Source organism: Antechinus flavipes, chromosome 3, assembly GCF_016432865.1.
Source record: "Antechinus flavipes isolate AdamAnt ecotype Samford, QLD, Australia chromosome 3, AdamAnt_v2, whole genome shotgun sequence".
Lineage (NCBI taxonomy): Eukaryota > Metazoa > Chordata > Mammalia > Dasyuromorphia > Dasyuridae > Antechinus > Antechinus flavipes.
The window spans coordinates 16,579,831-16,602,405 of record NC_067400.1 but is presented as its reverse complement, the minus strand read 5'-3'; the positions used below and the strand labels follow the sequence as shown (position 1 = coordinate 16,602,405).

Here is a 22,575-nt window from a genome sequence, read left to right as displayed (position 1 = left end):
GCTAATAAAGAAAATGAAAAGTTGGTTTTATGGGGGGAAATAACAACACAGACAAAGCATGGGTTAATTTGATTTTTTAAAAAAGAAAAAAAATTACCATTATCAAAAATGAAAAAGGTGAGTATAACCATAAAGATGGATTTAAAAGCATTATTGGGAATTACTATGTCTAAATAAATGCTAGAAAGCTGGCACTGTAAGTAAAGTAAATGGATGAATAATTCAAAAAAAAAATTCCCAGCCATTAATAGAAAATAAAAATCTTTATCTCAGAAAAATTAATTGAATAAGTAATGAATGAGCTCCCTATGAAAAAAGCCTAGAACTTGATAGTTATTTCTATCAAAAATTTAAGGACCAATTAATCCCACAATGACAAACTATTTGAAAAAATTAGTATAGAAAGAGTTCTGCTAAATTCCCTCTGTCACACAAATATAGTTTAGATACCTAAATTCGGGAAAGCAAAAACAGAGGAAAAAAACTAGGCCAATTTCCCTAATAAATGTTCATAGAAAAAATGTTAAATAAAACATTAGTAAGGAAATTACAGCAATATATCACTAAGAGCAATACTATGACCAGGTGGGATTCATACCAGAAAGGTAGGGTTATTTCAACACTGCAGAATAACTGACCATCTCAGTAACAAAAACAACAAAAATTATATTTTTATCTCAACAGATACAGAAAAAACTTTTTACAAGATATAACATGCATTCCTAAGAAAAAAACACTAGAAAGCAGAGAAATAAATGTAGCCTTTCTTAAAATGATAAATAGTATCTATCTAAAATCAAGAGTAAGCCATTATCTATAATGATGATAACCTAGCAGCCTTCCTGATAAGATTGGAGGCAAAGCAGGGATGTCCATTATCACCACTATTATTCAAAATTGTGCTAGAAATGCTAACTTTAGCACTAAGACAAGAAAAAGAACCAGAAGGAATTAGAATAGGCAAAGAAGAATCAAAACAATCACTTTTTGCAGATGATACAATTATCTACATTAGGAAAATTGCAGAATATATGACAAACTCACATAAATTGCCAACATTTCTATATAGTTATCAACAAGTCACCAAGAGATAGAAAGAGAAATTCCACTTTAAAATAATCATAAAATCACAATGAAAAATGTTATCTGCATCCAGAGAAAGATTTGAAGCATACCATTTTTCCTCCTCTTTCCTTCCTACCTTCCTTCCTTATTTTCTTTCTTCCTTTTTCTTGTTCAAGTCTTCTTGGACAAAATGACTAATATGGAAATGTTTTATGACTGAACATGTATAATCTATATTTGATTGTTTACCATCTCCAGGAGAGGGGAAGAGAAAGAAAAAGAGACAGAATTTAAAATTCAAAACTTACCAAAAAAAAAAAAAAGTTAAAATGTTTTCACCCATAATAGGGACAGAATAAGATATATTAAAAATAAAATGAAACAACTGCAGACATAAAATAATTGCAATTCAATCTTTAAGGTGGAAACCCAGAGATATAATTATATAATTAGTAAAACACTTTTCATACAAATTAAGTCAGCTCTAAACAAATGAAAAATTATTAATTGCTCATGGATAAGCTGGATCAATATAATAAAAATAAAGTCAGATCTAAGCAAATGAACAAATATTTATTGCTCATAGGTAGGCTGGGTCAATATAATAAAAATGACAAGTTAATTTTATTATTTCAACACCATACCAACAGACTACCAAAGAACTATTATATATAGTTAGAAAAAAGCAACAATAAAATTTATCTGGAAGAATAAAAGGTCAAAAATATCAGGGAAATCTATTTTAAAAATATTTAAAGCAAGGTGGCCTACCAGAACTAGATTTCAAACTATATTACAAAGCAAAAATCATCAAAAAAAAAATCTGGTACTAGCTAAGAAATGCTGTTTTTGTCAATTAGTCATGTTCAATTCTTGGTGACCTCATTTGGAGTTTTCTTGGCAAAGATAGATTCTTTCTCTGAATCTATCTTTCTTTTTTAACAGATGAGAAATTGAGGTAAACAGAGTTAAGTGACTTAATCAAGGTCACACAGCTAGTCAGTATCTGAGACTGAATTTGAACTCTGGAAGATGAGTCTTCCTGATTCCAAACCCAGTCCTCTAACCACTGAACCACACAGCTAAGAAAGTGTGGTGGATCAGCAGAATAGATTAGTTACACAATACACTGTAGTAAAGGACCATAGTAATTCAGTGTTTGATAAAGCCAAAAATCCAAGATTTGGAGGCAAGAACTACATCTGACAAAAATTCCAAAAAAAAATAAAATAAAATAAAATAAAATAAAAAGCATTTTGGCAGAAACTAGGCACAGATCAACATCTTATATCGTATACCAACGATGAGGTCAAAATGGGCCAAAGATATAGACATAAAGGATCATAAGTAAATTAGAGGAGCATGGGAAATGTTAGCCATCACATCTTTGGGGGGAAATCACAGGAAGTAAAATGGATACTTGTGATTACATGAAATTATTATTTTTTTTTTTGTACAAACAAAACCAATACAACCAAATTTAGAAAAAGAACAGAATACAGGGGTTGGGGGGGGCAGGAATTTATAGGAAGTTTCTTTGGTAAAGGCCTCCCTTCTTAATATTCAAATATATAGAGAATGAAGTCGAAAATTATAAAAAAATAAGAACCATTTCCCAATTGTTAAATAATAAAAGAGTAAGGAACAGGCAGTTTTCAGAAGAAGGAGAGTTATCAACAGACAATGAAAAAGTGCTTTAAGTCACTATTGGTTAAAGAAATGCAAATCAAAACAATTCTGAGGTACTACCTCATACTTAACAGAATGGTTAACTTGACAAAAAAGGAAAATGTTAAATGCTAGAAAAGATATGGAAAAATTCAGACATTAATGCAATGCTATTGGAATTGTGAACTGGTCTGGCCATTGAAAATAAATTGGAACTAGGCCCCAAAACTGTGTATACCATTTGACCCAGCAATACTATTCCTAGGTCTGTATTCCAAAGTGATCAAAGAAAAGGAAAAAGGACATATATGCTTTCAAAAAATTATAATTCTTTTTATGGTGGCAAAGAATTGAAAATTGAGGGGATGCCCATCAAAACAAGGGAATGGCTGAACAAACTGTGATATATGATTGTGATGGAACACTGTTGTGCTACAAGAAATGACAAGCAAGATGATTTTTAGAAAAATCTGGCAAGACTTATATGAAGTAATGCAAAATGAAGTGAGCAGAAGCAGAAAAACATTTTACACAGTAATAGCAATATTGTAAAGATGATCATCTGTAATTGATTTAAACGAATCTTATCAAGCCAATAACATATGACAATTTCAAAGGATCCATGATGAAAAATGTTATCCACTTCCAGAAAGAGAACTGATGAGCTATAAGGTCAGAATGTTCTAAGTATACTTTTTTCACTTTTTAATGTATTTTGCTTTTACTATTGCTATTTTTTTTTTTTTTTGCACCATGGCTAATAAAGAAATATGTTTTACATAGGGGAAAAAGTACTTTATATATATATATATATATATATATATATATATATATATATATATTGTCTCATTTGATCCTCATAACAACCCTGTGAAACAGGTATTGTTATTATCCCTATTTTATAGATGGGGAAAGTAAGTCTGAGTGAAGTTAAGTGACTTGTCCATAGTCACACAGTTACTAAGTGTCTAAGGCAGGATTCAAATTCAGGTCTTAAGTCCAACACTCTCTCTGTTGAGCCAATTAGTTACTACAAAGGTCAAGTATGAGAACAGAACAAAGGTCACTGAATTTAATGACAGGAACACTATTCATCACATTTAAGACGGCAGTTTCAACTGAAACTAGATTGCAAGAGTTTAGAGAATGATTGAGTGAAAACCAAGTGGAGGTATTGAGAGCAGACTACTTTTCCTAAAAGTTGGTAGGGAAAGTAAAACCAAAAACATAAAATAGGCTCAAGGGAAGGTTTTTTTTGGTTGTTGTTTGGTTGGTTGGGATTTTTTTTTTTTGCTATTTTGTTTTGTTTAATTTTAGGATAATAAATATAATCTATATCATAGAAATAAAACTATTTATATATTAAGTGGTAAAGCCATGGAATCTTTTACCCCACAGCTAATAAAGGCTAACAATAAAACATTTGGATAAATTGGTAAGAAAAAAAATGGAAGCCAGAAATATTTACAAAAATTTTCCTTTGAAACTCACCTATAAAGTATCCTGCTGACTTGGTGATAAGACAGCAACAATTAAGTTTACAGAATACAATTATGATTTGTCTTCATTTAGTGAAAAGCTTTACTGGAGCACTAGATGTCTTTCATGAAAATAATATTATCAGGATAGAGTTAAAATGTACAAAATAAAAGCTATCCTGTCCGAGATCCATTAGCAGAAGGCTTATATTTTTCTCTTTGCCAAAATAATCCTAGAAGGAATACTTAGCAGCATGGCAAAAACAAAACAAAACAAACAAACAAACAAAAACCTCTGAGGACAAACTAGACAGATAAATCTTGTCAGTATTAAGCTCAAAAAATAAAGACAAAATCTTTGTTGATTAAAGTTTTTTTATTTACTTAATTTAAATTACTTAAAATTCATTTTTATAAGTTCTAGCAAAGCCACTTTTTAAAAATAGATTTTAAAAAATAACCCAAAGGTCCAACATGATATATCTTTAATTCTACCTGAAGTTATAGATAATATAATCCACATCTGTCATAAGTCACACACTTAAATGACTATTTTAAGAAAAATCAAACATAATTCCTAAAAACATGAAAACTAGTATAGATACTATATGGTCATTAGACCTCCATAATAGAATCAGATTTGGACCGTTTCTAGCCTATCCACATTCTGCAACTGCTGTCCAGTCTTCCTCTAAAAAACCTCCACAGAAGGCCCATCTGATATTGCGAGGATGCCAAGAGAGCACACAGATTACTGCTCTCTTGATATATTACCAATCCAATTTTTACCTCATCACACAATTTTCTGATGACCACTAGTTCTTGGTCACACCATACTAGTGAAATATGGGAATAATAGGAAATTAGATATAATCAATCTCATAAATATATGCATATAAGATCGTTAAATCACTTTTTTATTTCAAGAAATCAATATCATCTTTTATTAGCACAAAGAGACAAGCAAAACAAATCAACTTTGCAATTTGTAATAATGAAAAACAGATAAAGATGGGGACTTCTACAAAAATAAAAATTATCAAACAGTATATGCCAACTTATATTGACAAAAATACAAACTAGGGAGATATAATATTACATTTACCAAAGAAAGCTAGTCTCAACTATGGGAGGAATTCTAAGAAAGATGATTATGAAATATTCCTTAAACAAAGTAGCAAAAGTAACTTTTTTTAAAAAAATTTTCTTGAATGTTCTACAACGTGGCGAGGAACTTTTTTTTATTTTTTAGAAAAAGAACACTACTGGTTATGATTAGAAAGAATGAGTAGGCAAAATAAAGAGGAGAACGGGAATAAGATTACTTTTTTAAATACACATATATCAGATATGGTTCATAGCTATACAATTCATTACCAATAAAGGATGGCTTGGGGAAGAATTACTGTACACTATTATTTGGTTCAGAGTGGCTACGTGTTATAGTGAATAGAGCACTCAGCCATGAGTGAGGAAGAACTGAGTTCAAATTTGACCTCATATAATTATTAGTTGGTAAGACCTTGCGTAAGTTACTTAACCCTGTCTGCCTGCAAAATGAGCTGGGGAAGGAAAGAGCAAACCACTCCAGTTACCTTTGCCAAGAAAACCCCTAAAGTGATCATGAAGAGTCAGATGTGACTGAAAACAAGTAAACAACAAATTGGTTGGACACCATCTCTCCACTGGATGGGATATCTTGCCATCTTGCCACTGAGGAGTCACGATGGAGCACGATAAGGAAGAGAAGTAATGGAGGAGGAAGAGGCAGAAGAAGAGGAGAGCATTCTCCAAGGATTTCCTAGCATCCTCTAACTGCTACATCACTTGCCCTGCTGAATACAGAGGAGGTCCCCACACTAAGCACTGTACGAAGAAGAACAGCTAAGTTCTGATGAGCCGGACTAATGGAGGAAAGCTTGAGATAACCCGAACTGACAGGTAACCTACTCGGCTGGCTCAGGCCCTGGCCCCGCGGTAAGAGGACAGAGAAACGGCCCTGCCCAGAGAAGCCAGGAAGGGTCTTTTCCAAAAACTTCCATGTTCACATATCCGATCTCAAGAAGGGCTCAAGATAGAGGCGCTTCTGCTGAACAAAATGAGGAAAAAAGCAAGGATGTAGAGAAGCATATTTAAATACAGAGAGACTTCAGGGGGAAATACCAGCATGAAATTGTGAGAAAAGAGCTCTCTAGCTAACTGCCAGCTTCTAATTTCTTAAATCTAGCTTTTAAGCATATTTCTGGAAAAGACACTACTGATTTTGGACGGAGCAAACAAATGGGCTAATTTCCAATGTGACTCTTTTGCAATTATGAGCAGATTTTTATAACACTAATCATAAGATCTTTAAATTATTTTAAGGACCTGAAAGATAGAAGAAAAACATTGAAGAATACTTTCCCCAGCTCTCTTCCACACCTAGAGCTCTGTTTCTTCTCATCTCTATCTCCTAGCTTCCTTCAAGTCTCAGCCAAAGACTCATCTTCTGCAGGCAGCCTTTCTCATAGTGTCTTCCCTCTTCCATTAACCCACAATTTATCCTGTCACTGTCATGTGTGCAGACAGTTGTTTGCAGCTTTTCTCCTCATTAGACTAGAAAATCCTTGAGAACAGGGACTTTTGTTTGTTTGCCTTTCTAACTCTAGAGCTTGTTGCACTATGAGAGGTCCTTAAATGCCTGTTGACCATCTTAAGATCTATTCAGATAATTTTTTTAAGTGCCTTATTTACCCACATAACAGGCCCAATGCTGAATAATTTTATTGGGTTGTATTGTTGTTATATAGATTATACAAACACAAACATGAGTTCAATTAACAAACCAAAATATTTTGAAATGTGATACTTAACTGTCCATCATTTTGCCCATTTAGGTCATATCTGAACAAAAGAAGTCCTAATTAAAGTAGTTTTCAAATAAGTGAAAAAACTTTACACAGTTGAAAAAAAAAAGCCAACCCACTCATCTTTAGGCTATATAAATAGGAAAATATACCTAAATGCATCACTTGCCTCCCCCCCAAAAAATTACATGTTACTGGTCCTCAAGCAAATGGGTTTCAGCAAAGATTTATTTCAAAATGTAGGTAAAATTAAATGCATCCACAACTATAAGTACTGACTGATGCTAAGGACTTCATGTAGCAACACTTTACAAATAAACATCCTCTAAAAATGAATAATATTTTATGTCAATTCAGGAATAAAAGAAACACAGTCACTCTCTCAATACCTTCTAGGGCAGAACAAGCTAGTTAAAAAGCCAACCTGACTGACATCTTCTTGTCTTTCTTTGCAAAGCTATGTCATCCAATGATCACTTTGTGACTATATCCAAGCTGAGGGAGCCTCTTGGATGCCCAAGAACAAGGCAGCCCTCCTTGGCTTCCTGATGAACTTCATTATTTCCTCTACTAATCTTTGAGGAAATGCACTTCATCTGAGAAAGAACCAGAAGAAGGAAGAATACTAGAGGAGGAAAACCAAGAAATCACACCCAGACCAAAACCAAAACAGATCTTCTGAATAGGGCTAGTTAGTAAGTACTCCTCCTCCACCTCTGCCTCACATGGAGGGAAGTGGAAAAGCGGACTGACAAAGAAAGAGGGAGAAAAAACAAAGCTCTGCTTGAACAGGTGGGAAAAGGGAGAGATTCGGAGGTGGAAGCCCTGAGTTCAAATCCTAGGTCTGCTACTCATTGTCTTTTTTAACCTTTTTAACACAACAGCTCTGGGCCTTTACACACATTACTGGGCCTGAGCAGGGAAGGCACTTCCCAGACTCTCTGAACGAGCTCCTGACCATCTGTTCCCCAGAGTCCACTGTCCTTTATTGAGAATCTTGGACTCCAGTCCCTTCCCTCCCCAACTATCTCCTCACCATGCTCCCAACCCTAACTCTTCACTTTCCAGCTCCCTTTATGTATCATCTTCTTCCAATACAATATAAGTTTCTTAAGGGGAAGGATTTGTCTGCTTTTATTGGTATCCCTGGGACTTCATGGCATCTGGCATACAGCAAGTGCTTAAGAAAGGTTTCATCTCTCCAGCTCATCCCAATGTGGTTTCATCATATATCTGGGATTACAGGATAAACTCTGAGCTAGAAAAGAAGCTAAAAAACCATCTAGTCCAAATTTCTTATTTTATGGATGAGTAAATTATTGGCTATAAAAAGAAAGTAATTTGCCCATAGTTACCAAGATAATAACACATTGGAGAAAAAAAGTATAATATCAATTACTATGAGATTATATAGTATGTACTTATAAAATAGAATTATTTTATGTTCAATTAATGGATCTGTTCTTGTTCAATGAAAGTCATAACTTAATTTCAGCTTATTTCCTCTTTCCTATTGATTATTAATAAATTAAAGTGATTACGGACAAATATTATGTCACAATAATATTAATGAAGATGATGATAGTTAATGCCTCCTATGTCCCAGGAGCCGTGTTAATGTTTTACAAATATTATCTCATTCAATCTTCACAACAACCCTGGGAGTTAGGTCTAGTGTATTATCACCATTTTACAAATGAGAAAACTGAGGCAGCAGTCAAGGGTCACACAGCAGGCAAGTGTCTGAGGCAACATTTGAACTCAGGACTTCCTGATTCCAGGCCCTGAACACTACAGTGGCACAAAGGATAGAGTACAGGCCTTGGAACAGGGAAGATCTGAATTTACTACCCAGCCCGAACATTAACTGCTCAGTGTCTCAGACAACGTTCTAAAACTGCAAGATACAAACAAGTTACTTCACTGGAAATCCAGAAAAAAGAATATTGAGAAGGAACAGCAATAATCTTTGTGAACAAGTCATCTATCATTTGTTATATGAAATGAGTACACGGAAAGCTGTTGAAAATTACCTAATAACAATTCTCAATTTAAAGCTAACATCATATGCCAAAACCACAAGGTGGTAAAAGCAACATTTATGGGCTACATGAATCCATCCTTCACTGTCCCAACCGTAGAAGACTCAAGAATTAGAGCAGAAATCGTTTAGAATATTAAAAAGAAAATTCTTAATGTTAACTGGGAAACAAGATGGTTCTATAATTATCATGGTAAAAATACAGCTTAAGATGTACACAGAGTCTTCAGATATAGATTTAAAATATTCTCTTCACATAAATTGCTACATAATTTGAGTTCTATTATTCTAGCAAAGTATCATGCACTAATAAGAACTATCCTAATCTTCACCAAGCAATATTTTCAAACTGATGTTATTATTCTCATTTCCTTGAATAATATCCATACTCCAGGGCCATTTTCCTTCTCATATTCAATATCATGAATACTTGTATCAAGATTCCTTTCTTCATATCCTGTCACAGTATCAATCACTGCCTCCTGTCCACTCAATCCACTTTTGATTTATCAGCCGCCGTCTTTCTGGACTCCATAACTCGACCCAAACCATTTTAACAAGACATTGACAAATAGCACCCAGTATCACATCAACCTGTTCCACTTAGTAAACTAAGAAACAGTAACTGTGACATCTCTGCATAAGTATTCCATTCTATTCCCTAGACTGATGTATATTAATGAGGAGATGGTATTTGAAATGCTTCTTCCACATCAGCATCTGATATGATCAAATTAGGAAATGGGATGATTTATTAAATTTTGTAGAGCTGAAATATTTCTTTATATCGCTCTATGTGTGGTTTCAGAAAGTGAGCTGTTGCTTTCAATTTTTCTACCGAGGATGTGCCTGCATTTCACAGACGAATTATTGTCTTTAAAAAGATTGCAAGAAGGCGAAATGTTATTAAGCAAATGCTCAGTAAAACAAACTAAATCAGTTTTAAAATTCCTAATTTAATGTAAATCTTGGTTGTTTCACTGAAATTCAGTTTGTGATCTTATTAAGTCATATTTGCATCGTACTGTCTTGCTGTAGGACAATTTTAAATTTATAGCATTACCAGGCAGCTTCACTTCTTGACTTTTAAAATATGTCCTAAATAAAATAAATAATTGCAATATATGCACACATTAAGTTCCCATTTTCAGAGATAAGATAAGAAAGCCCAATAGGTTAATAAAAAATACAATATAATCAAAATACTAAAACAGACTGATAAACCATACCTGGCAACTTTTATGATTTTTATAATTAGATGCTAGCATGTTTTATTTAAATGCTTATCTATTTTAGACTCAAAAATAGCCTTGTGAACTTTAAAACATAAAGTATGCTTTTCATATCATATTTCTACATGGAAGAAGCTTTTAATAACTTAGCAATCAAAATCTAGCACTCAACACCAAAGTGGAAATGAGAGGGATTAAATATAGCGATCAGATTGTTTTATTAGACATTATCCAAATCTACACCTCAGTTTCTAACACCATACCATCCAGAAATTAGACTCTTTGCTTCTTCAACACTGTCAATACCACACACACCATCCAAGTTTAAATTTCAGCTATTAAGACCCAGGCTCTTGCCTAGAACATCAGACTTTTCTGAGGTGTTACTTAATTTTGCTGACTTTTTCTTTTTCCTCCTTTAAAAAAATGTTTATTTGAAGGAATAGCTGCTTAAAAAGGAATGGAATAAAGGATACAATGGGAAGTCTAAGTAATATTAAAACAAAAGATTTCCAAAAAGTCTTTCTGTTCTGTCTTTAAACAGAATGGTATTTGTCAGGAAACCATCAAATATCTATTGTTACACAGTCAGATATATGGATTAAAATTAACCAATGTTAAAGAAGGTTTAATTTAGTATACTAATTTTAAAATAAAAGCTAAGATAATAGAATGGAATGACAGCACCCCAAAAAAAAGTTATATGAGAATGAAAAATAAGATCATTACATTCAGATTTGGTCTTTACCCCACATACTATGCCTTGCTTTCACAATAGTACCAAAACTTCATTATACTGGAGAACTGTGACATAAAGTAGGAAAAAAAAATCTTATAACTAACATATGGTCATTTTTTTTTTAATTTAAAAAATTCACTCTTTTCCTCAGGATTTTTCATATACTTAACAATTTGCTAAAATTTCAATAGTATCCTTCTAAGTGTCCAAATAAAGGCTACCTCACAAAGTTAAAATGTTAGATATCCCTCTTCTACTTGCCTTAGCCAGTGGTATCTAAGCAATGAAAATTATCCAGAAAGAGAATAGAACAGAAGCATATATATGCACCCAAATAGAGAAAAAAAAACCCAAAAGGTTGGCAAAAAAAAAAAAAAAAGCATTATATAAACTAAACATGACCTTTTAGCAGTATTAGACAAAAGAACCCTAGATTTCAAGTTGAAGCCATCTCTTCCAAAACTTTCATTTTAATGGTAAGGTAACTTGAGATCCAGAGAAGTAAACAATTAAGTAACAGAGTTGGAACTAGAACCAACATACAGGCTGTCCAAATCTTTCTACTGTCTCAACGGCACATTTAATAAAAAAATAATATGTACAATATTCAGTTCTAATTTCATCTCAGTTCAAATTAGTTAATACACAAATAATACTATTTATATGGTAAACATAATACTATTTATACTATTAGCAACAAAGAAATATAAAGATGACTAAAACATAATTCTTGCCCAGATGAAAATGACAGTTTAATAGTAGATGAGAGATTTAAAAAAACCACCACCAACAACAGACTTTAAGTATATAAGGATGGGGGAAAAGAATTAATTTTGACACTTCTAAGAGATGTCAAACTTGTAGCCAGTGGCCAGAACCTGATCAAAATGTCAATAGGAAATGTTTAACAAAATAAATAAAAATATAATATAACATACAGATAAGGTTAATTTGTGGCTTTCTATTTGATATTCTACCAAAACAGATCAACTCCTTTCCTGCAACTTGAAGTCTTAAAAGGTAGTCTCCACTAGCAGAGTCATCTCAAATGGAAATGGATCCCACAGGCTGCATATTGGCTTAGAAAGCCACAAATTAGCATGACTAAATTTTATTATATTTTTATTTATTTTAAACATTTCCCAACGATATTTTAATCTCCTTTGTTTTACAGGCCACAGTTTGTAGAACTCTGGCTAGAGCAAGGTCACAAAGCCAATATGCATCACAGACAGGATTTGAACCTCGGTCTCCTTGGTTCCAAAGTTAGTTTCTCCATTAATCAAAGGATGCTGCCTCAACCTTGTAAGAGAAAGAAAAGCAAATAGTAGGAATTTTGAGTCAGGAAAGATCATCTTAAGTGGAGAAGATTTAGAGAAAGCTTCCGTGACTAGTGGCATATGATCAGGACCTGAAAAAATTTGTAGGATATTTCAGACGCATATACAATGAACCCAAATATCTCATGTGAATTTTCATCTCACATTACTCACTGATTTTTGAATCTTTCAAATGAATGTCTTGTGGGCATTCCAAACTCAACATGTCTAAAATAGAACTCATTATCTACTCCCCTCCTCCCTAATACAATCCATTTCTTCTTCCCAACCTTACAAGCAGTCACCCAGGTTTCCAATTGTGGAATCATCCTTGATTGCTCATTTTCATTCATTCCATGCATGTAATTCATTGCCCAATAATCTTTTCCATTCATTCACACAGCCCCATGGCAAGCTCAGGCCATCTCCACTTTCCCAAGGACTATTTTATTTGGCCCCTCAGCCTGCCCTCAGCTGCCAAGTGATGTTCTCCCACCAAGAGAATACGAGTACTTTGAAAGCCATGGCTATTCCCCCTTCCTTTGCATCTCTATCACTTAGACAGGGCCTGACACAGAGTTAGGCTGTAACACATGTTTGGTACCCAATTTCCTGGCGTGCTGACTGAGGACAGGGTATTTCAAGTCAAAAAGGGCAGCCCATGTCCAGAGAAAAGAGAGAGTAGTTCAGCTAGATCTTAGCACTGGTGGGAGAGGAGAAATAAGAGATTATTATTAGGCTAAAGTCAGGTCACATAAGACCTAGAGTCCTAAGCGAAAGAAGCCAAACTACTCAGCAGCAACAGAAAGCCAGCTGACCAGTGAGTTTCTGAGCCGAAAGCTCATAAAACAGCAGAACTAACCTGCAAAAGAGAAAAGAGAGAAGGAAAAGGGAAAGGAAGGAAAGGAGAGATTCATCTGGGAAGCCTTTTTCTGATATTAGACTACATGAGTCTCTTCTCCATTTACTTCATATATGTCAGATACAGCGAATGTCTCCTAGTGTATTAATTGTTTTAGATATCCTTCTTTATCTATTCAACTGGACTGTAAACTCCATGTGGACTAAGAACACATCTTAGACTTGTTTTGATCATAAGTACCCCCTATAGTGCTAGACACACAGCAAGCAATAATAAATAATGATTAGTTTTAGAAAGTAGCATATGAAATAACTAGTATAATATGACAAATATTCTTTAAAACATTCTGGCTAAATCTGTGTATTTTTGAAAGAAGAAAACTAACAGATTAAAGGGATATTGTAGGATTCTTTATTAATTCCTTCAAAATAGCTCTTGTAATGAATGGTTGAATGGGTGGTGAGAGATGAATATGCCTGTATATTATCAATTTGCAAGGAGGAAAAAATAGAAATGAAAAAGAAAAACAGTATTAAGAAAACAGTAAATGTATATTCCATAAGATAATGAAACAAAAATTCTCTTGTCTGCTAGTAACAGAAAAATAAAATCCAAGATTATCAAGTCTTGGTAAAACAATTATAACTTTTTTTTAAAAACAGGTTTTTCTAAATTATAGCAGTGACAGCAAAAAATAACATCACTAATTTGAAAAAATAAGAGGACTAAAAGGTAGTCTATGATTAGTTCTAAAGAAGCATTATGACATAATGGAGAGAACTGGTCTTGGAGCTAAGAAAACTTGGATTCAAGTCCTGTCTCTGATACATCTTCACCATGTGATTGAGGCAAAGGTTCCCCAAATCACCTAATATACTTCAACACTTAATAAAGAAAATTAGTAGATATCCTTTTAGCCCTGATGCATTGTGAAAAAAAATTACAAGACACTAAATAGGAACCAAGATAATTGGGGAATCTCTGCTCTAAGTTGTAGGGAGAAAACAATCTGGACTGGAAGATTCTCCTCACGTAGAAATTTCTGATAGCAATGAAATCAAAGGTTTAGGCCCTAGGTCTAAAGACAAGTCTTCCAGTTTTCAAAATAGAGTTCTTGTTAAAGAGGAGCAGTTCAATGACTTTTGTTTTTAATATTATAAATATAAATGTATATGAATATTAGTAAAACAGCTAGATAGCACAGGGCCTGGAGTCAGGAATGCTTGAATTCAAATCTGGCATCAACTGGGTACCCCTGGGCAAGTCACTTTACTTCTGCCTCAGTTTCCCCAACTTTAAAATGGGAATAAAAACAGTACCACCCTCCCAATAAAAAACATGAAATAATAACTATAAAGAGCTTTGCAGACTCAAAAGTTCTACAAAATACAAGCTGTTAGCTAGCAACAGTGAAGTACAAGGTGATAGAAAATTCTATTTACAATGAGCCTCTATTAAAAAGCGACATGTTAAATATATGATCATGAATTATTTTACAACCTACTGACAAGACCATGAATTTTGAAAGTATTATTAACTGTCTTATTTACAAATAAGACTGAAAAGCTGAAAGTGAAGCTTTCAAATTTTACATGGTGCTCTAATTACTACAAAATCAAAATCCAGTGTAAGTAAATAAGGATTTATTGTACTTGCTTTCTTTTTGTCTTTTGGTTAGATATCCGATTAAAATATATACATTAAAAAATCCATGCAAGAGAAGAAACAATTTTAAAGGTACTCAGGTATTGACTTCCAAACTCTCTTAACAAAAGCAAGATATCAAGGGAATGGAAATCATTATGTTCACTCTTTCTCTCCCAAAAAAAGTAGTGACTAACAACTAGCAATTCACATATCTACCTTCTCATTTTCATTATATTTTTACAGGACGCTATCAAAGGAAAATATGTAGGTTTTCACAAACTATTTTTTACATGGGACTTCTTCCATGTCATCCAATTGATGGATACAGAATAAATACAAGAAGATATTATTTGCTGTTTTTTTTTTTTCCTAAAGGCAAGCACAGACTTAAAGACACTCCTCCAATAAGATTTTTTATGATATGCTATAATCACATAAGATTCCTTAATAGGAAGAGACCTGGAGCTAGAAGAGATCTTTGAAAACCTCTATTTCAATTCATTAGTTTTGCAGCTGAAAAAACTGAAACTCAAAGAGAATTGAGGTACCCAAGAAGCATGCAAGCTAAGAATTTGAACTCAAGTCTGCTGAATCCAATCTTCTCCCCATTCTACCACACCATCATCTCTTTTGTTCAAAATGATCATCTTTCTTAGTCTAACATAGTGATTGTGTATATATAAATGGCTGCTCTGTAAATCTCAGTTACAATCTTTATATATTGACAATCCTATTAGAAAAATTGCATAAATTCGTATTTTAATCATCCAATATTCTCTTACATATACAGAAAAGAATAGCTACTTTAAAGGACTCCCTAACCTAAATCTGTATTACTTCATGGCATACTCACAAGGGCCTTTAGTTTTGATTTCTTGAATAAACAGCAAAATATGCCCCTAGCTAATGAATAAAGATTCATGGCAATCAGCCCAGAGATTCAATAAACAGCATGAAGTCCTCATATGGGAATCCTAGTTCATGAGTGAGCCTGGCACTTCAAATCCCTAAACCACTGGACACCAGCTGCACTCAATAGGTCTTTGGGATGTCGCATAACAGTCTGCATTATTACAAGTTCCCATTAGGTAATGAAAGAAAATCAACCCTATTGTAAAGTCTTCAATCCACAGGAAGTGACCAGTAATAGCAGCCAACAAATCATATGGGATGAGTGAAAACCATTATAAAATAAAAATGTGATAGAAAGTTATAAAGTAGAAGGGAGAATCATATAACATTTAAAAATAAATAAATAAATAAATAGGCTGCCCTAAAATTTAGATCTTCAAAAAGGAGTTCTTGAAAAAGTTTGAAAATTGACTCTGGAAACTATCACAACAATCTTATAATAAAACCAAACTGGACAGCATCATACATCTCTTTACAACTTACAAAATACCTGATATATATTGACTTATTTGATTGTTTCTGTGAAGGTCTGTCCTGATTCAAAAGCCAGCACTTATTATCCACTACACCACGTTCAAAAGGTGATGATAAAGTGATTATAAGGTCCCATATTTAAGGGAAATGGCTGGCCTTTATTAATATACTTCTCATTAGATATATAAGGCAAAAAATAAACCACAACCAAAAGTAAAAACTATCTACCATCTCCACAAATAAGCAACTTCTTTAGGAGTTACGATTTCTTAGCATAACATGTATCATCAACTAAAGTAATTTCAAGGAGTAGCTTGGAATTAATCATGGCAGATATAAAGTTGTTAAATTACTCTATAACATTTTATAAATCATACGTAAATTGCAAACATCTGGTACTTAAATAACTATTTTCCACCTGTTTTTATTCCTCAAAATCTAAAAATCACCCTTGAATTATTTTGTTCATATAAAATAACAAAGTTCTTTGTATTGCTTTGATTTCCTTAAAAAAATGAAGTTTTCCTAATTAAAAATGGAATCACACAAAGAGTATAGTAATAATGCTACCTCAAGTCTTGGGATTATATAACACCTTTTGTCTTAAAAGCTTGACAGGCTTGAGTATAAACACATACACAATTTACATGAGGCTTCAATCCAGCACTTTGCTCAGATAATGAGGTGTTCTTATTAATTTAATTTTCTTGTTAGCTCAAGGCTAACCAGGAAACTTTGAGTTTTGACCTGTGACTAAGAAAATCTTTCTAAAATAAACAAATACATATAATTATTCATGAGAAGACAAGTATACTAACATACTGTTAGTGAAACTATGAAGTGGAACAATCTTTCTAGCTAACCATTTGGAATTCTTTGGAAAAAGTAAATTATACCTTTAACTCTTTGAAGGAGGGACTCCATTACTAAATATAAACCACAAGAAGTCAAAGGAAGGATGATTTCCATATTTACCAAAATAGTCATAAAAGCACTTTTTGTAACAATAAAGAACCAGAAACAAAGTGTATTCTCACACATTGGGAAATGGCTAAATAAACCATGATATAGCATTTAATAAGAGTAACATTATACAATGAAGTCAACTTTGATTAACCATAATAATCATTCTTTACCTAAATAACAGCTGCTTCATCATAGCAGAGAAGAAAGCAACTACAAGGGCCAAACACTGCATATATTATCAGACGTAATCACTCTAACAGTTATTTTTGTTTAACTATTTTTTTTCTTTTTTTTTTTTACAAGGCAGCATTTAATTCTGATGGGGAATCAAGATGGGAAGGAATGATCAGAAATGACTGAGGCAAAAAGAAAAGAAAACAATAAAAATTATTTTAAGTGCATATATGTGTGTATGTACATAGATACATTTGATATTTCACATACATATATGTGCATATACATACACTTCTTTCTTGCTATGGTCAAGAAGAATATAGTAAACATAATTTAATCTTTCTCTGATAATTAAGAATCTTTCATTGCCTCCATATCACCAGAGTAAAGGTAAGTGATAAATACACACTACAAATGTGTATGAGATTAGGTTGTGTAGGAACCCCTGACCTTCTTTCTCTATACCCCACAAATATAACCTCAGTGATCTTCATTTATAAAACAGAGATGATATATGCCTTGACAGCATCAAAGGGTTGTTATGAAGATCAAATCATATAATGTCTGCAGAAGAATGTATAGTGGTTTGGTGGAAAGAGCTCGGTCACTGAGAGGTTCAACAGAGTTGGGTCTCAGACTTCTATCGAAGAAATCTAATAAATCAGAAATAAGATTAGACCTGACTAGACAAAAGATTTTACATTTCTAAAAAGCTAGAAAGTGTTACATGAATGAGATGTAACTAAATTTCAGATAAGGGCAGCTAGGTGAGTTGGCGGACAGGAAACAGGAGAACCTCAGTTCAATTTGGTCTCAGACACTCGCTGTGTGATCCTGAGCAAGTTACTTCACTGTTTGCCTCAGTTTCTTCATTTGTAAAATGAACTAGTGAAGGAAATGACAAACCACTAAGGGGGTCATAAAAAGTTGGACATGACTCTAAACAACTAAGTAACAAGAGATCACAGATATGAGCTTGTTTGTTCTTCCTTTTTTATTTATAACATGAGAGCTGGCCCTGAGAACATTTAAGATTCTTTTCAGAACTAAATCTAAGATGGCAAGGGAATAAGGATTAATTAAGCACCAACTAAGTGCCAGACTTCATGCTAAGTTTTATAAATATTACCTCATTTGATCCTTATAGCGACAATGAGAAGCAGGTGCTGTTTTTATTCCTACTTTACAAATGAGGAAACTGAGGCAGGCAGATGTCAATGACTTGCCCAGCAACACTTAGCTAGCGAGGGAAGTCGCTGGAAGTCAACTCTATCTACTGCACCATCATACTGCCCCTAAGATCTGATATCTATCATCCAATTAAGGGAGACCCTGAATAATTGCATGCTGAAATCATCCACCACCATCCCTCCCTTTCAGTTCCTTCTTGAGCACTTACAGAGAGAAGGTGATCTCACCATCTTCCCAGAGCTTCCACTGCCATTGCCATGAGGATGGCTTCCAGATCTCCATATCCAGAAGCCTTCTCTCCTGAGCTGCAGTTTTTCCACCTGGATTTCCCACTGGCATCTCAAACTCAAACTGTCTGAACAGAATTCATCCTATTTCCCCCAGAATGACCCAGCTTCCCAATTTCATTTGAGGACTATGAACTCTGGGAAAGCAAATGTGTAGAGGGCTGGAACTCTGAGAGTACTTACAACAAGGTGTTAACTCAGTGGAATTGATGAGATGATGGTTCTTTGGTATACATATACTTAGTACTCAGCATGGTGGAGAAATGGTTCTCTAGTTCGCACACACACAGTGTGCTGTAATGATGTAATCATACCAAGGTATTTAAGGACTGAGAAGACTGGAAATGAGACATTCCATCTTTGACCCTCCTCCTGCACTCCTCCACCAAGATCAAGGCTGATCCCAAGTCCTTCAGAAAGCTAGCCCGAACATTACAACACCAAGCCGCAAGAAAGATAACAAGCAGAAGGTGCAGGATAAGTCTGAGGGACCCCTGGAGACAGAGCAGGAGCCCTACAAGTACAAACGACAGACACAGCCATCGCCAGCAAAGGAGACAGCCTATGGACTAAGATTCTCGAGAAGCCACAGGGCCCTGAGTTTGGGTTAACAAGGAGAATGAGCAGTCTGAGGTACATCTGGAAAGAAGGCTGAGCTTATGGCAGTCCCGACTCCAGCACTAGGGGAAGGATTTGCCAAGACGAGCAGGATTCTCTTGGCTTGGACTCAGTTGAGTTTGAGATGCCAGCGGGAGATCCAAGTGGAAAATTGCCCAGCAGGCAGCTAAGGAAGCGGACTTGGAGCTCAGAGAGAGGAGGCCGGGAGATGTTTGGAAGCCATTCTCAGGGAATGACGGGAAGCTGGTGACATGTACAGTCAGAGTCCAAACCCTTCTCTATGCTTACCACACACACCCAGGTCTTTTATACAACCCTGCTACCTGCTAAGGCTTAATTCTTGTACGTGTGCACACACACCCATACTTTTTGGGGAAAGTATGGAAGAAGAGTCTACAATCTATAGAAATGATCATTAAAATGATTGGATATTAGATAAAAAATAGGGAGATTGATCAGCAAAATATGTTAGGAAAATATATAAAAATAAACGAACACAATAATATAGTGTTAGTAAACCCTAAGACTGTAGTTACTGGGGAGAACTCATTATGTGACAAAAAGTTCTGGGAAAGCTGGAATGAAGCTTGGTAGAAATTTGGCACAGACAAATATCTTTCATTATATACTAAATTACACTGACTGGATACATGACTTAAACATAAAAATGATATTATAAGAAAATTAAAGGAGCAAAGAAGAAACTACGCTTCAGACCCACGGATAGAGGAAGAATTTAAGATTAAGCAAAAAAAGACAAAAGACAAAATGGACAATCTGATTGTACAAAATTTAAAAGATCTTGCACAAACAAATCTAATGCAATTAAAGTTAGAAAGGAAACAGGTAACTGGGATAAAAAAATCTTTAAAGCAATCTTCTCTGATAATGGTCCCACAACTAAGATATACAAGGAATTGATACAGTTATGAGACAGCATTCTCCAATAGAGAAATGGTCAATGGATAGAACAAGCAGTTTTCAAAGGAAGAAATCCAAGCCATCAAAAAATATATGGAAAAAAAAAGTTCCAAATCACTAATAATTAGAGAAATACAAATTAAAGCAACTCTTAAAAGTTTCACTTAAAGATGACATAATTGTAAGGGCTGTGGGAAAACAAGCCCACTTGTTTCACTATTAGTGAAATTATGGGGGCAGCTAGGTGGCACAGTGGACAGAGACCAGCCCTGAAGTCAGGAGGACCTGAGTTCAAATATAATCTCAGATACTTAACACTTCCTAGCTGTGTGACCCTGGGCAAGTCACTTGAACCCAACTGCCTCAGCAAAAAAAACAAAAAAGAAACTAGGAATTGGTCCAATCATGCTGGAAAGACATTTGGCACGATGTCCAAAAAGATACTGAATTGTGTATACCATTTGACCTAGCTACATCACTATTTGTCCTATACTCCAAAGAGATGCCAGAAAGAAGAAGAGGACTTATATGTATAAAATTTTTTACAGTAGCTCTCTTTATATTAGCTAAGACTTGAAAACTATGGGGGAATGAGTAAGTAAATGAAATAGAACATTATTTTGCCATAAGAAATGATGAAACAGACAACTTCAAAGGAAATCCAGAAGATCTCTGATACAGAGGAGAATGACCAGAACGAGGAATACAATTAACAAGATGATAATATTACAGAGAAAAACAACTTTGAAAGAAAATAGGTTCCAAATACAGAAGTCAAATATATTACCTGCCTCCTAAAGAGGCAATGCAGTGAAAATGCTGTATGAGACACAGTTTTAGACACGACCAATGTGAGAATTTATTTTGCTAGATTAATATATACTTGTCTTGAGTTTCTGCTTTTTTTAAATTATTCAGTGGGGGATAGAGAGCAGACTAAGATTCTAAAACACTGGAATTGAGTGGATTCATAGAAGATCAAGAGGAAGGCAATCCAGTGGGAGAACTTAACATAAAAAAAAATATTACCACTAGCCTACAGATGAAAATAGTAGTGCAACTTGATGTTTTAGGGGAAAAAAAAGAATCTACCTTCTCGTTCTACTTTTTGACCTTGATCTCTGAGATCTATAGGATTTTCCTCGGCCCCTCGATCTACTCCGACTTCGTTTTCTTCTAGATCCATAAGAAGAGCTACTACTGGAACGGTGCCTGCGTCTGAAACAATTTTACATTGGTTATGTTTTAATGAGAACTGGCTGATGATGCTGTTTCTATTGACGTGAATAATATAATTTTACAGATCTGAAATATCACCAATTTTTTTCTAATTTGTACATTTTTCTTCTAGACCATGGATTTTCTATGAAAGTCTTCTCTGAACCATCCACTCTCATCCCTCCCCCACCGTAAAAATACTTTGCCTTCAATTTCCATAGCATCTTTCACATTTCTTATTGAACTTCTACTACTCTAATTTCAAGTTGTAAATATTTGTTTTATCTAAAGTACCATAAACTTCCTGAGGCTGGTGACTATATTTGAATTTCATTTTAACTCTCAACAGCACCAGGAATATTGCCTTGCAAAAAGTAGGTAGGACTTAGTGTTTATTTAACTAAGTAATTAAGTGTAAAGCAGAGAGAAAGTATTCTGTTTCCTTTAAGCAAACAGAAACAAAACAACATGTTTCTCTTTTAATACCACTTCTAGTCACAAAAGAGTAACTACCTAAAGATATTCCAATTCCAGAGGAGTAGTTTTTCAATTAATGTTAGCTATTCTGCTCTATGACTATGTTGCAGTACACAAATGCCTCATGAGAGTGTTTTGGGGTTATTAACACAAATTGATGGAGTTACTAAACTCTATCTGGAATTTCCTCCCCTTTGCTAAATAAGTGAAATTTCTGAGCTTACCTTCTATCATAAGAATGTGAGCGAGGCTGGAGATCTCTAGACCAAGATCTTGACTTGGACCTTGATTTCCTTCCTGTCTTCTTACGGCTGAAGGTTCTACTCTCTGAAGAACTACTTGAAGACGACCTTCTTCTATGTTTTTTTTTCCTCTTACTTCTACTCTCTTCTTCAGTATCTGATGAACGACGTCCCATTTTTGTAAGCTGAAATTAAAAT

General features: G+C 34.3%; 1 protein-coding gene across 1 annotated transcript in view; it reads right to left on the bottom strand.

The window, feature by feature from the left end:
• RSRC1 (arginine and serine rich coiled-coil 1) overlaps positions 1-22,575 on the bottom strand; it is a 343,242-nt gene that overhangs the window by 310,415 nt on the left and 10,252 nt on the right. Inside the window, exons 2-3 of the mRNA XM_051983080.1 lie at positions 22,360-22,562; positions 21,533-21,658 (exon numbers count right to left, since the gene is read on the bottom strand). Coding sequence (XP_051839040.1) covers positions 21,533-21,658; positions 22,360-22,553 — 320 coding nt within the window. The 5' untranslated portion in view covers positions 22,554-22,562. The remainder of the gene's footprint in view (positions 1-21,532; positions 21,659-22,359; positions 22,563-22,575) is intronic.